We start from the raw sequence: 16,827 nt of genomic DNA on the forward strand, positions 1-16,827 counted from the left end.
TTCTTGGGGTTCAGCCCTATTCCAGTATTCTGAACTCAACCAACTTTAAAAGCCTCCATTTTTGTTTTGTTTTGTTTTTTGTCAGTCCCATTTCCTCTCTGCTAGAAGAGACATCAGGTAGAGAGGTCTTTCCTGCTTTCTCCGGATTTGTCTATGTTCAAAGCTTGTAGTCAGCAGTCCAAATTTGTTCAAAATTGCAACTGGAGCTTGATTCCCTTGCTCCTGGTAAAGAACTGCTTCTTTTTTCCATGGGGAAGTGTGTCCAGCAGCCCGGCAGGTTTCTGGGGGAAGGGTGCCAGCACCTCCAGTTTGGGAGGTTTATGTACAGCTCTGTGTTATGATGTTAGCCCTCCCACCCATTCCAGACTGGTTTATGATGTGTGTCCAGCTTCAGATGTCCCTCGAACAATTGTTCCACACAATTCCTGGCTATTTACTAGCTGTTCTAAAGGAGTAACTAAATTTGGCACCTCCCTATGCGGCCATCTTGCCCCACCTCAAGCACAATTAAATCTTGGTTCACTTCTTAAGCCCTCTAAATAAGAGGAGATTAAGTCTTGCAAGTTCCCAACATACCATTTGACCAGAGAGTAATTTTTACAGTTGAGAGCTATAGCTCTACTACAGAAGCAAAGAAGAAGATACGCCTTTTATATAAAAACTATAATATGTGCCTGTGTGTATAATGTACTTATATAAAATAACACTAATGGAACTGTAGGTAGGAACGGGGACAAGACTTTTATATCTCCATATCGTAAATTTACCTTTTTAACAAATATGTTTTTGCCATTTTACTGTTAAGAACTGGTCAAAAAGTACTCATTGCTACAAGTATAAGAATATAAATATCAGACCTTTTTAATATATCTTTACCAAGAAAACACAAAAAACACCAACAGTTTATAGAAATTCTAAAATGAAGTTGCTACAGACTCTTATGAATTTGATATTTTTAAAACAAAATAGTCTGGTGGAATAAACAAATATTTATTTGGAAAGAGCAAAAAAAAGAAAGTATTAATCCAAGCACTTTAATAATAATGTCAGCTACTATTAAGTGCCTCTTATATGTAAGGCATTGCACATGGTTATCTGATATGTGATGACTCATTTAATCTTCAAAATCAGCCTATGAGATAATTATTATTCCCATTTGAAAAAACTGAGGTTAGCAACTGGCAGGCCCAGAATTCAAAATCAAGACCACTTTTGATCCAAAGCCCAGAATCTTCTATATGTCAGATAATGCTTCTTCACTGCTTATCAAAAAGATTATCCTTCTAACTCCCTTTTATGAAAGCTCAAAGAAACAACTGTGACTTATTTCAGAAGTATTTATATTTACACATAGCATCAAAACAAAAATATTTTCACTTTTGTTATAGTGGGACATATTTGTAGTTCCCCCCAATTAGACCACATATGCCTTAAAAGAAGAAAACTATTTCTGTATATCTCCCCCAATGCCTAGAAGTCATTCCATAATGCTCCATCTGTTGAAAAGAATGAAATATATAATTATCTTCAGAGTTTTAAAAGATGATCTTAAGTCTAAATACTTACAGTGGGTAGACAGCTTCATGAGTACAGTGCACTGTGGTAACATAATCTGGACTTGGGTTGTAAAGCATTGTGTACCAGTCGGAAAGCATCAATACTCGACATGAATGGATATAAAGAACACCAACTGGATCACTCACAAGTAAGGTGATAATAGCTGCCATACTGCATTCAAATAATGCTGTGATATGTTGAAAAAGTGCACTGGAACTAGAGTAACAAAGAAAAAAGGTACAATTACCAAAGAAATTTCAATGTCTGAGTAGCATTTAATAAAACCTGCACTTATTTAAAGATCAATTCTAAAAAAAATTTTAAACTGAAGAATTCTGAAACTAAAAAATCTTCTAAATAGGTTAGAAAGTCAAACGTGAAAGCTATTTGAGAAGAGTTTAAACTTGTTTATTAACAAGGAATAGCGGAGTGACATCATCAACATGGCAAGGTAAGACAGCTATTGAAAACCTCTCCCCAGAGATTTAGCAAAAAAAAAAAAAAGGACAAATCTCATTTGTGCAGAACTCTGGAGGAATGTAAAGACTGGAGAGGGACCCCACAAATGCTGATGCAAAGAAAAAGAAAAAATACCAGGTAGGAAATGTCTGTCCTGGACCAGCCAGTCCTTTCCTCCCCACGCCCACTCAGTCCCACACAGTTTGGGAAGTGCCCAGAGGCAGTAGGAGGGAGTCCTCCTACCTCTGGGGAGGACAGACTCTCACGGCAGTGACACAGATCCCCACCTATATCCAGACACAGAGATCCAAGCCCACAGAGACCTGCAGGAGGACTCAGGCTACTGGAGAGGGTGAAATAAAAAGGGCAGCAAGGAAGACTTCCCAAACAGAGGATTATGGAGAGAATGACAGCATTTTCCCAAAAAGTAGCAAGTAGCCAGGCAGAAAATCAACTGTTTGGGTGCCCGGGGGCAGGAGAGGACATTTCAAGGCCCAGGTCAATGAGGGACAAAAAGTGTGGGAATACACAGACAGAGACTCTAACTCCTGGTGCCCATCCCCGCCCTTGAGGGAAACAGAGCAGCGGGCAACCCAACCCTTGCCTGGGAGACGGGTGCAGACTGGGGAGGCTTTAAGAATCCTCTGCCCCAAGTTCAGAGGGGAACACAGCTCCACACTGAGCCAGATACTGGCTGGTGAAGTGCGAGGACAGGAGCCCCACGGTTTAGCCCTACTCTCTTAGAAGCAGCTGGGCACAGAGATGTCAAATGACAAAGAGAAGGAGAAAATTTTGAAAGAAGCAAGAAAAAAAGCAGCTCCCCACATACAACAGAAGCCAAATAAGACTAATGCTGATTTCTCATCAGATATCATGAAGGTGAGAAAGCAGCTTAAGATTTAAATAAGAAAAACTACCAGCCAAGAATTCTCTATCCAACAAAGCTGTCCTTCAAAAGTGTGGGAGAGTTTTAAATATTCACAGATAAACAAAAGCTAGAGAGTTCATTAACAAGACAGGCCTATAAGAAACACTAAAGGGAGTTCTGCCGGCTAAGGAAAAAAGACAGAAGAGAGAGGCCTGGAGGAGGGTACAGAAATGAGTAATAGTAAGGGATAAGGATAAGAAGAGGGTAAAAAATAGATCTGACAAATAAAGCCAAAGGATGAAATGACTGAATTAACTACTGCCTTTACAGTAATAACACTGAATGTTAATGGATTAAACTCCCCACGCAAAAGACACAGATTGGCAGAATGGATTAAAAATATGACCCATCTATTTGCTGTTTACAAGAGATTCATTTTAGACCCAAAGATACAAATAGGCTGAAAGTGAAATGATGGGGTAGCTTTACCAATATCAGACAAAATAGACTTTAATTGCAAAAATGTCATGGATTTAAAATTAGACACTATATATTAATAAAAGGAGAAATTCACCAAAAACAAATAACAGTCATAAATGTTTATGCACCTAATAAAAGTACCTCAAAATAGTGAGGCAAACACTGGCAAAACTGAAGGAATTAATAGATATCTCTACAATTACAGTGGGAGAATTTAACATACCCATCTGATCAATATATAGAACATAGAAACAGAGGATCAATAAAGAAGCAGAGAACCTAAATAATATGATAAATGAACTAAACCTAACAGACATATATAGAATGTTTCACCCTAAAACAGTAGGATATCTGTTCTTCTCAAGGGCTCATGGAACATTCTCCAGGACAAACAATATGCTGAGGCATAAAACAGGTCTTAATAAATTTTAAAAGAGTGAAATAATATAAAGCACTTTCTCTGATCATAACGGAATGAAGCTGGAAATAAAAAACAAATGGAGAACCAGAAAATGCACAAATAAATGGAGGTTAAACAATAACATTCTTAAACAGTAAGTGGGTCAAAGACGAAATCACAAAAGAAATAAGTAAGTATCTCGAGACAAATGAAAACGAGAATACAAGGTATCAAAACTTATGGGATGCAGCAATGGCAGTGCTGAGAGGGAAATTTATAGCACTAAATGACTATATTAAAAAGGAAGAAAGAGCTAAAACCAATGACTTAACTAAACAACTTGAGTAACTGGAGAAAGAAAATCAAATTAATCCCAAAGCAAGAAGAAAAGAAATAACAAAGATTAGAGTTGAAATTAGTGAAATGAAAAGAATAAGAAAACAATAGAATCAATAAAACCAAAAATTGTTTTTTTGAGATGATGAATAAAATCTACAAACCCTTAGCTAGACTGACAAAGACAAAAAGAGAGAACATGCAAAATGTCAGAAGTGAGAGTGGGGTATTACCATGGGCCCCAAAGAAGTGAAAAAGATCTAAGATGTTACAATGAGCAACTGTATGCCAAAAAACTAGACAACTCAGATGAAATGGTCAACTTCCTAGAAACACACAAACAACCTACACTGGCTTATGAAGAAATAGAAGACCTCAACAAACCAAGCAAGAGACTGAATGAGTCATCAAAAACCAACCAAAAAAGCCCAGGACCAGATGTCATCACAGGCAAATTTTACCAAGCATTCCAAGAAAAATTAATGCCATTCCTGTTGAAACTCTCCGAAAACACTGAGGAGATAACACTACCTAATTCATTCTATGAACCAAACATCACCTTAATTCCAAAGCCTGATAAAGATACTACAAGAAAATAAAACTTCATACCTATCTTTCTAATGAACATAGATATAAAAATTCTCAACAGAATACTTGCAAATTGAATCTAACAGCATATTGAAATAATTATAAACCATGACTAAGTAGGCTTTATTCCAGGTATGCAAAGGTCGTTCAACACAAGAAAATCAATTAATGTAATACACCACATTAACAGATCAAAAGGGAAAGACTACATCTTGATTAATGCATAAAAGGCATTTGACAAAATTCAGCATCCTGTCATGATAAAAATATTTCAAAAGGTAAGGACTGAAGGAAACTTCCTCAACATGATAAAGGGCATTTATTAAAAACCCACAACTAGGAGGTCCAAGATGGCGGCTTAGTAAGGTACGTGCGTTTTAGTTCCTCCTCCTCCAAAGCAACTTCTAGGTGAACTGAAACAGTGCAGAACAGCTCCCGGTGCTACGGCAGGGAATGGACACACAGCGTACCCCACGCTGGACTGGCTAGTCTGACTGCGAGACTCGGCTGCGGTGAGACCCTGAGCGGCGCACGATTTCCCGAGCAGCGGCAGCTGCGGCGGCCGGAGCTACTCCCTCCCTCCTTCCTGGGCCGGCTGAGAGTCTTGGAGAGGCAAGTTTCCCAAGCCGAGGCGGCCAGCGCCCCTCTTTTGCGGGCGGCTTCGAGTCTCGGCTTCGAGTCCGCGGCTATGAGTCTCGGATCAGAAGGCTATCCAAGCCGCTGTGGCCCCCCCCCCACGGGCGGCTTCCTGGTCCGGTGAGGAATTCCCCAGGCCGCGGCGGCCGGTCACCGACGCCCCTCCCCCGCGGGCGACTTCCTGGTCCGGTGGCGAATTCCCCGGGCCCGCTGCGGCCGGCGACCAGCCACAGGGTCCCCTCAAGCCGTGGCGGCTGACGCCCCCACCACGCGCGGCCCCTGAACCAACGGAGAGAATTGGATCGGAAATCCCCAGGCCGCGGAGATCGGTGATGGGGGGGGACCCATTCCAAACCCGTGAGACAAACGTGTGCCACGAGCGCCACCTACTGGGCAGGATAAGAAAAACAGAACCCAGAGATTTCACAGAAAAATCTTACAACCTTGTTGGGTCCGACACCCAGAGAAATCTGACTAAATGCCCAGACACCAGCAGTAGAAGATAACGGTCCACGCTCAGAAGATTGAGAATATGGCCCAGTCAAAGGAACAAACCAATAGTTCAAATGAGATACAGGAGCTGAGACAACTAATGCTGAATATACGAACAGAAATGGAAAACCTCTTCAAAAACGAAATCGATAAATTGAGGGAGGACATGAAGAGGACATGGGTTGAACATAAAGAAGAAATAGAAAAACTGAAAAAACAAATCACAGAACTTATGAAGTGAAGGATAAAGTAGAAAAGATGGAAAAAACAATGGATACCTACAATGATAGATTTAAAGAGACAAAAGATAGAATTAGTGATTTGGAGGATGGAACATCTGAATTCCAAAAAGAAACAGAAACTATCGGGAAAAGAATGGAAAAATTTGAACAGGGTATCAGGGAACTCAAGGACAATATGAACCGCACAAATATACGTGTTCTGGGTGTCCCAGAAGGAGAAGAGAAGGGAAAAGGAGGAGAAAAACTAATGGAAGAAATTATCACTGAAAATTTCCCAACTCTTATGAAAGACCTAAAATTACAGATCCAAGAAGTGCAGCGTACCCCAAAGAGATTAGACCCAAATAGGCGTTCTCCAAGACACTTACTAGTTAGAATGTCAGAGGTCAAAGAGAAAGAGAGGATCTTGAAAGCAGCAAGAGAAAAACAATCCATCACATACAAGGGAAACCCAATAAGACTATGTGTAGATTTCTCAGCAGAAACCATGGAAGCTAGAAGACAGTGGGATGATATATTTAAATTACTAAAAGAGAAAAACTGCCAACCAAGACTCCTATATCCAGCAAAATTATCCTTCAAAAATGAGGGAGAAATTAAAACATTCTCAGACAAAAAGTCACTGAGAGAATTTGTGACCAAGAGACCAGCTCTGCAAGAAATACTAAAGGGAGCACTAGAGTCAGATACAGAAAGACAGAAGAGAGAGGTATGGAGAAGAGTGTAGAAAGAAGGAAAATCAGATATGATATATATAATACAAAAGGCAAAATGTTAGAGGAAAATATTATCCAAACAGTAATAACACTAAATGTCAATGGACTGAATTCCCCAATCAAAAGACACAGATTGGCAGAATGGATTAAAAAACAGGATCCTTCTATATGCTGTCTACAGGAAACACATCTTAGACCCAAAGATAAACATAGGTTGAAAGTGAAAGGTTGGGAAAAGATATTTCATGCAAATAACAACCAGAAAAGAGCAGGAGTGGCTATACTAATATCCAACAAATTAGACTTCAAATGTAAAACAGTTAAAAGAGACAAAGAAGGACACTATATACTAATAAAGGAACAATTAAACAAGAAGACATAACAATCATAAATATTTACGCACTGAACCAGAATGCCCCAAAATACGTGAGGAATACACTGCAAACACTGAAAAGGGAAATAGACTCATATACCATAATATTGGAGACTTCAATTCACCACTCTCATCAATGGACAGAGCATCTAGACAGAGGATCAATAAAGAAATAGAGAATCTGAATATTACTATAAATGAGCTAGACTTAACAGACATTTATAGGACATTACATCCCACAACAGCAGGATACACCTTTTTCTCAAGTGCTCATGGATCATTCTCAAAGATAGACCATATGCTGGGTCACAAAGCAAGTCTTAACAAATTTAAAAAGATTGAAATCATACAAAACACTTACTCGGATCATAAAGGAATGAAGTTGGAAATCAATAATAGGCGGAGTGCCAGAAAATTCACAAATACCTGGAGGCTCAACAACACACTCCTAAACGAGTGGGTCAAAGAAGAAATTGCTAGAGAAATTAGCAAATACCTCGAGGCGAATGAAAATGAAAATACAACATATCAAAACTTATGGGACGCAGCAAAGGCAGTGCTAAGAGGGAAATTTATTGCCCTAAATGCCTATATCAGAAAAGAAGAAAAGGCAAAAATGCAGGAATTAACTATCCACTTGGAAGAACTGGAGAAAGAACAGCAAACTAATCCCAAAGCAAGCAAAAGGAAAGAAATAACAAAGATTAGAGCAGAAATAAATGAAATTGAAAACATGAAAACAATAGAGAAAATCAATAAGGCCAGAAGTTGGTTCTATGAGAAAATCAATAAGATTGATGGGCCCTTAGCAAGATTGACAAAAAGAAGAAGAGAGAGGATGCAAATAAATAAGATCAGAAATGGAAGAGGAGACATAACTACTGACCTCACAGAAATAGAGGTAATAACAGGATACTATGAACAACTTTACGCTAATAAATACAACAATTTAGAGGAAATGGACGGGTTCCTGGAAAGACATGAACAACCAACTTTGACTCAAGAAGACATAGATGACCTCAACAAACCAATCACAAGTAAAGAAATTGAATTAGTCATTCAAAAGCTTCCTAAAAAGAAAAGTCCAGGACCAGACAGCTTCACATCTGAATTCTACCAAACGTTCCAGAAAGAATTAGTACCAATTCTCCTCAAACTCTTCAAAAAAATTGAAGCGGAGGGAAAACTACCTAATTCATTCTATGAAGCCAACATCACCCTCATACCAAAACCAGGCAAAGATATTACAAAAAAAGAAAACTACAGGCCAATCTCTCTAATGAATATAGATGCAAAAATCCTCAATAAAATTCTAGCAAATCATATCCAACAACACATTAAAAGAATTATACATCATGACCAAGTAGGATTCATCCCAGGTATGCAAGGATGGTTCAACATAAGAAAATCAATTAATGTAATACACCATATCAACAAATCAAAGCAGAAAAATCACATGATCATCTCAATTGATGCAGAGAAGGCATTTGACAAGATTCAACATCCTTTCCTGTTGAAAACACTTCAAAGGATAGGAATACAAGGGAACTTCCTTAAAATGATAGAGGGAATATATGAAAAACCCACAGCTAATATCATCCTCAATGGGGAAAAATTGAAAACTTTCCCCCTAAGATCAGGAACAAGACAAGGATGTCCACTATCACCACTATTATTCAACATTGTGTTGGAGGTTCTAGCCAGAGCAATTAGACAAGAAAAAGAAATACAAGGCATCAAAATTGGAAAGGAAGAAGTAAAACTATCACTGTTTGCAGACGATATGATACTACACATCGAAAACCCGGAAAAATCCACAACAAAACTACTAGACCTAATAAATGAGTACAGCAAAGTAGTAGGTTACAAGATCAACATTCAAAAATCTGTAGCATTTCTATACACTAGCAATGAACAAACGGAGGGGGAAATCAAGAAACGAATCCCATTTACAATTGCAACTAAAAGAATAAAATACCTAGGAATAAATTTAACTAAAGAGACAAAAAACCTATATAAAGAAAACTACAAGAAATCACAGAAGACCTAAATAGATGGAAGGGCATACCGTGTTCATGGATTGGAAGACTAAATATAGTTAAGATGTCAATCCTACCTAAATTGATTTACAGATTCAATGCAATACCAATCAAAATCCCAACAACTTACTTTTCAGATATAGAAAAACCAATAAGCAAATTTATCTGGAATTGCTAAAAACATCTTGAGAAAAAAAAACGAAGCTGGAGGTCTTGCACTGCCTGACTTTAAGGCATATTATGAAGCCACAGTGGTCAAAACAGCATGGTATTGGCATAAAGATAGATATATTGACCAATGGAATCGAATAGAGTGCTCAGATATAGACCCTCTCATCTATGGACATTTGATCTTTGATAAGGCAGTCAAGCCAACTCACCTGGGACAGAACAGTCTCTTCAATAAATGGTGCCTAGAGAACTGGATATCCATATGCAAAAGAATGAAAGAAGACCCATATCTCACACCCTACACAAAAGTTAACTCAAAATGGATCAAAGATCTAAACATTAGGTCTAAGACCATAAAACAGTTAGAGGAAAATGTTGGGAGATATCTTATGGATCTTACAACTGGAGGCGGTTTTATGGACCTTACACCTAAAGCAAGAGCACTGAAGAAGGAAATAAATAAATGGGAACTCCTCAAAATTAAACACTTTTGTGCATCAAAGAACTTCATCAAGAAAGTAGAAAGACAGCCTACACAATGGGAATCAATATTTGGAAACAACATATCAGATAAAGGTCTAGTATCCAGAATTTATAATGAGATTGTTCAACTCAACAACAAAAAGACGGCCAACCCAATTACAAAATGGGAAAAAGACTTGAATAGACACCTCTCAGAAGAGGAAATACAAATGGCCAAAAGGCACATGAAGAGATGCTCAATGTCCCTGGCCATTAGAGAAATGCAAATCAAAACCACAATGAGATATCATCTCACACCCACCAGAATGGCCATTATCAACAAAACAGAAAATGACAAGTGCTGGAGAGGATGTGGTGAAAGAAGCACACTTATCCACTGTTGGTGGGAATGTCAAATGGTGCAACCACTGTGGAAGGCAGTTTGGCAGTTCCTCAAAAAGCTGAATATAGAATTGCCATACGACCCAGCAATACCATTGCTAGGTATCTACTCAAAGGACTTAAGGGCAAAGACACAAACGGACATTTGCACACCAATGTTTATAGCAGCGTTATTTACAATTGCAAAGAGATGGAAACAGCCAAAATGTCCATCAACAGACGAGTGGCTAAACAAACTGTGGTATATACATACGATGGAATATTATGCAGCTTTAAGGCAGGATAAACTTATGAAGCATGTAATAACATGGATGGACCTAGAGAACATTATGCTGAGTGAGTCTAGCCAAAAACTAAAGGACAAGTACTGTATGGTCCCACTGATGTGAACCGACACTCGAGAATAAACTTGGAATATGTCATTGGTAACAGAGTTCAGCAGGAGTTAGAAACAGGGTAAGATAATGGGTAATTGGAGCTGATGGGATACAGACTGTGCAATAGGACTAGATACAAAAACTCAAAAATGGACAGCACAATAATACCTAATTGTAAAGTAATCATGTTAAAACACTGAATGAAGCTGCATCTGAGCTATAGGTTTTTGTTTTGTTTTGATTTGTTTTGCTTTGTTCTTACTATTATTACTTTTATTTTTTTCCTCTATATTAACATTCTATATCTTTTTCGGTTGTATTGCTAGTTCTTCTAAACCGATGCAAATGTACTAAGAAACAATAACGATGATCATGCATCTATGTGATGATGTTAAGAATTACTGATTGCATATGGAGAATGGTATGATTTCTAAAAAAAAAAAAAAAAGGACAGCACAATACTACCTAATTGTAATGTAATTATGTTAAAACACTGAATGAAGCTGCATCTGAGCTATAGTTTTTTTTGTTTTTTTCTTATATATTTTTGTATTTTTTATTTTTATTTTTCTCTATATTATCATTTTATTTCTTTTTCTGTTGTCTTGCTATTTCTTTTTCTAAATTGATGCATATGTACTAAGAAATGATGATCATACATCTATGTGATGATATTAAGAATTAGTGATTGCATATGTAGAATGGAATGATTTCTAAATGTTGTGTTAGTTAATTTTTTTTAATTAATAAAAAAATGTAAAAATAAAATAAAATAGAAGACAAAAAAAAAAAACAAACCCACAACTAACATCATACTCAATGGCGGGTGAATGAAAGCTATTCCCCTAAGACCAGGAGCAGGACTGGAATGCACTGGCACCACTGAAAGAAAAGGTACCCAAATTGGAAAGGAGGAAGTAAAACTTTCACTATTTGTAGATGACAAAATGCTCTCTTTAGAAAATCCTGAAGAAGGCAAATAAAAAACAAAACTACTTGAGTTAACAGAGTTCAGCAAAGTGGTGGGACACAAAGGTCAGCACACAAACATCAATGGTGTTTCTATATAGTAGTGATGAGCTATCTAAGGAGGTAATCAAGAAAAAACAAATCCGCTTACAATAGGAACTAAAAGAATTAAATACCTAAGAATAAAGTTAACAAAGGAATGAAAGGACTGGTACACAGAAAACTCTAAAACTTTGCTCAAAGAAATCAAAGACGATCTAAATAAATAGAAAAATGTTCCCTGTTTATGGATTGGAAAGCTAAATTTGTTAACATATCAATTCCACCCAAACTGATTGACAGACTCAAAGCAATACTAATCAAAACTGCAACAGCCTACTTTGCAGAAATGGCAAAACTAATTATCAATTTTATTTGGAAGAGTAAGGAACCTTGAATAGCCAAAAACATCTTGAAACAGAATGAAGTGAGAGGTTTAATTCTTCCTGACTTTAAAACATATGATAAAGCCACTGTGGTCAAAACAGCACAGTAGTGACATAAAGATAAATTCAACTATCAAGGGAATTAAATTGAGAGTTCAGAAATAGACCCTCAGATCTATGGTAAATTGACTTTTTTCCCAGATGGTTAAAAACCTTTTATACCTTCTAATAGCAAAGAAATAATCCAAGAAAACATTGTTATTTTTAGAGTGAAATGGTCAATTGATTTTTTTTTTTCTGCGTGGGCAGACACTGGAAATTGAACCCAGGTCTCCAGCATGGCAGGTGAGAACTCTGCCTGCTGAGCCACTGTGGCCCACCCTCAACTGATTTTTGACAAGGCTCCCAAGTCCACTCAACTGGGACAGACTGTCTCTTCCATAAATGGTGTTGGAAGAACTGGATATCCATAACCAAAAGAATGAGAGGGGATCCCTATCTCACACCCTGTACAAAACCTGACTTAAAATGGATCAAAGACCTAAATTTAAAAAACAATACCAGAGGATTCCCAGAAAAATATTTAGGGAAACATCTTCAAGATCTAGTGATAGGAGGTAGTTTCTTAGACTTTACATGCCAAAGCACAAGTAATGAAGAAAAAAAGAGATAAATGGGAGCGCCTCAAAATTGAACACTTCTGTGCTACAAAGGACTTTGTCAAGAAAGTGAAGAAGCAATCGATTCAATGGGAGAAAATATTTGGAAACCACATATCTGATAAGGGTTTGACATCCATAATATATAAAGAAATCCTATAACTCAACAATAAAAAGACAAACAACCTAGTTATTTCCAAAGAGGAAATAAAGATGACTAAAAAGTACACAGAAAGATGCTCAGTTTCACTAACTATTAGGGAAATGCATATCAAAACTGCAATGAGATCTCACACCTACTAGAATGGACGCTATTAAACAAACAGGAAACTACAGGTTAGTTAATGTTCTAGTTATTATTAATAACTTTTATCTACCTCTCTGTTCCTCTATCCTATACCCTTGCCTCTCCCCTAGGGGTATCCATTATACTAAATTATTTTAATCACTTCATTCCTTTTTCTAAATAGTCTTTAATCCCAGCTTTATCTCTATGCTTCAAAATTACTGTTCAGTTTTTTTATTACTGAACTCCATATAAAATGATATCACACTGTGCCAGTTTGAAAGGATGTATGTACCCTAGAAAAGTCATGTTTTAATTCCAATTCCATTTTGTAAAGGCAGCTGTTTCTTCTAATCCCTATTCAGCACTGTATGTCTGAAACTGTAATCAGATCATCTCCCTGGAGATGGACTCAATCCAAGAGCGGCTGTTAAACTAGATTAGGTGGAGACCTGTCTCCATCCATTTTAGGTGGGTCTTGATTAGTTTACTGGAATCCTATAAAAAAGGAAACACTTCTGAGAAAAAGAGATTCTGAGAGAGCAGAATGACATATCCGAGAAGAGTCTACCAGCCAGTGAGTGACCTTTGGAGATGAAGAAGGAAAATGTCTCCTTGAGTGCTTCATGAAACAGGAAGCCAGGAAAGAAAGCTAGCAGATGACATCGTGTTTGCCACGTGCCTTTCCAAATGCAAGAGGAACCCTGACCGTGTTCACCGTGTGCCCTACTAGATGAGAGAGAAACTCGGACCGTGTTCACCATGTGCCGTCCCACTTAAGAGAGAAACCCTGAACTTCATAAGCCTTCTTGAATCAAGGTACCTTTCCCTGGATGCCTTAGATTGGACATTTCTGTAGACTTGCTTTAACTGGGACATTTCCATGGCCTAAAAACTATAAACTTGCAATTTATTAAACTCCCCTTTTTAAAAGATGTTCTGTTTCTGGTACATTGCATTCCAGCTAGCAAACTAGAACACACACTAACGTAAGTCTTCTGGGATTTTTTTTTTTCATTCAAAATTACATTGCCAGGATTCATCCCTGTTGTTACTTATAGATTCAGTAATCTTCCCTATTCTATAATATTCCACCATGTGATCACACCATGATTTGCTGATCTGTTCTTTGTTAGTTAAATGTGTTGGAAATGTCGTTGTCTCAGTTTGAGGGCTGAATCTTCACTTTCTTTGTGATGCCACTTTATAAACAGATGGATGTTCTAAGTTTCATTATAGTTGACTTTATCAGCTTTTACTTTCTAGTCAGCAGTTTTAAGGTTTTGTTTAAGAAATCCTTCCCCACCCGAAGATATAAAAAGCATAAATATTATTCTAATATTTTCTTCTAAAAAAATTGGGTTTTACTTTTCACATTTAAATCTTTAACTGATCTAGAAAGACTCCTATGTATAAATTAGATACAATTTAACTTTAAATTCTCCCATTTGGATACTCAATTGTTCCAACAGCATTTTGTTGAATAGTCACACCTCCCCCCACACTGATTTGCCATGCCATTTCTGCCATAAAGGGTTCCATATACAATTTGGTCTGATTTTAGGCTTTTTTGTTCCTAGGGTCCATTTATCTATCCCTGAGACAAGAGAATACTATGACAATCTAATAACCCACATTATTATTATTCTCCTTCTCCAACAGTTTTGGCTATTTTTGGACCTTTGCTCCTCCATATAAACTTTAGAATCAGCTTGTCAAATTCCATAATATAAATCCAATATAAACTGAATTGGGTTTATATTGAAACTAAAGATTAAGGCGAAACAGAATAATATCTTTTCAATAGTGGGTCTTCCTAACCATGAAAGTGGATCTCTCTTGTTTAGGTGTACTTTAATATCCATTTAGTCTTAGCTACCTTATAGTACTTATTTTACTATAAAGGGAATATAGGAAAGTAACTGACTTCTTACTTATCTTACAGCCAGCCTCTATACTAAACTCTTATTTCTAATATCCAGTCTATGAATGCTTTTCAGTTTTTTATTTGAGCAATGTTTCAGTTATCTATCACTGCATAACCAACTACCTCAAAATGCAGTAGCCTGAAACAAAATCACTGGTTATTTCTCACTGCTGCATCATTTGACTGGTTTCAGCTGGGCAGTACTTTCTGCTCCACATGGTGCTGACATGGGCTGCAGTCATCTGTAAGTCACACTGGACTGCCACAATCGAGGTGGCTCTCTCACACGGCTGGAGGAGATGCTGCCATCAGCTGGGAGCACAGCAAGGCTACTGACTGGACTACTTTGTTTCTTTCTGCTCCACATGGTGCTGACATGGGCTGCAGTCATCTGTAAGTCACACTGGACTGCCACAATCGAGGTGGCTCTCTCACACGTCTGGAGGAGATGCTGCCATCAGCTGGGAGCACAGCAAGGCTACTGACTGGACTACTTTGTTTCTTTCCCATCTGGCCTCTCTTTTATCTTTGGTGCTGTGCAGTTTAATTAGGATGCATGTAGGTGTGAATTTGTTTCTTTATTCTGCTATGACACCTTTTTTCTTGGAGCTGTGAATCTATATTTTTCATCATTTCTGTAAAAGCTGCAGCCAGTATCTCTTTAAATATTGGCTCTCCTTCATTTTCTCAATTTTTTCTCTAAGACTGACAGATAATGGACAAAAGGTTATCAAAATCTTTCTCCTGAATATGGAAATATTAGCTTCAATTAACTTCTGGCTCTGCTCCTCTGGAAAGTTGATAAGGGCAGAAGGTCAACTATACTGTATGCCACACAGCTTATAATAGAAATGACCCCTGACTGGTAAACTGCATCCGAACTGGGGAGAACGATAAATGAACTACCAATACTTGATGGTGATGCCACGCTTTGGCCTTTCTTGGATGCAGTGATTCTTATAATTGGTATGTTCCTTGTCAGACCCTGGAAGCTACACTTACAGAGTACATAAGGGAGACCGGCTCCTATAGGACATAAGACTTTAAGGCAGAATTCCCTCTTCTACCCAATGTCGATCTCATCTCCTTGTACCTCAGTTTAACTGCTTCAAGGGTTACTGCTGACAATAAACGCCTCATGATGCCCAAGTGGCAAGCTGTATCCCCCTATTTTTCTCTTAGTAGACTAATACCGAGTACGGTTCATGGGAGTCTCATGAGTCTGTATATTTAGTTGAACCTGAGAAGACTCCCAGTAGATGTTATAGATACATATTATAGCTTCTCATTCTATCCTGTCTAAAATGTTTCATATTTTCCTTCTAAACTTTCAGTGCTGTACTCTTTTACTCCTTCATGTATATTTTTTGTTTTACTATTTTTATCTTCAACTCTTCCATCTGCTGACTCATCTGTTTTGTTTTTCACTTTCAGTAAGTATAAATGTTCATTTATAGTTGCTCTCCCACCCACTCCCTGCCCAAATTTGTATGTTCATTCCTAATAATCTCTTGTTGACTGGAAAACATTGTGACTGCATCCTTTATTTCTTTAAGCATTATATACGTAGCAGTTATATGTTCTGTAGCTGAAAACAGAGTATCTGTAATCCGTTCTGCGAATAAATATACGTTTTTATTTCTATCAATTCTTAGTCACAGGGATTATTTGGTAATCACAGTTTATGAGGTCATTAACAGATCTTAACAATCAAACGTCTTTTATAGGCCTGAAGTGGAAAACAGGGAAGCTCTCCAGCTCAGGGCAGTTGTGCTTGACTTTCTGAAAGGGAAGCGTCCATGGAGATCCCCCTACCTCCAGTGAAAGCACCAGGATCTCAAATAGTACGTCCTTTCCAGAATGCATTTTATGGAGAGTCACCTGGAGGTCCTGAACAGACCATATTGTTGGAAGAACTCCTGTACCACTTTACAAGGATGCAAACATTGAATGCATAAGTATT

At 37.7% G+C, this 16,827-nt stretch overlaps 1 protein-coding gene across 2 annotated transcripts in view; it reads right to left on the reverse strand.

Annotated features, from left to right (window-relative positions):
- JKAMP (JNK1/MAPK8 associated membrane protein) overlaps positions 1-16,827 on the reverse strand; it is a 37,480-nt gene that overhangs the window by 15,600 nt on the left and 5,053 nt on the right. For both annotated transcript variants that reach the window (XM_077122484.1, XM_077122485.1), the window contains exon 4: positions 1,567-1,773. In XM_077122484.1, the coding sequence (XP_076978599.1) occupies positions 1,567-1,773 (207 nt within the window). The remainder of the gene's footprint in view (positions 1-1,566; positions 1,774-16,827) is intronic.

The sequence above is a fragment of the Tamandua tetradactyla genome, chromosome 12 (genome assembly GCF_023851605.1).
Source record: "Tamandua tetradactyla isolate mTamTet1 chromosome 12, mTamTet1.pri, whole genome shotgun sequence".
In the NCBI taxonomy this organism is placed as follows: Eukaryota; Metazoa; Chordata; class Mammalia; order Pilosa; family Myrmecophagidae; genus Tamandua; species Tamandua tetradactyla.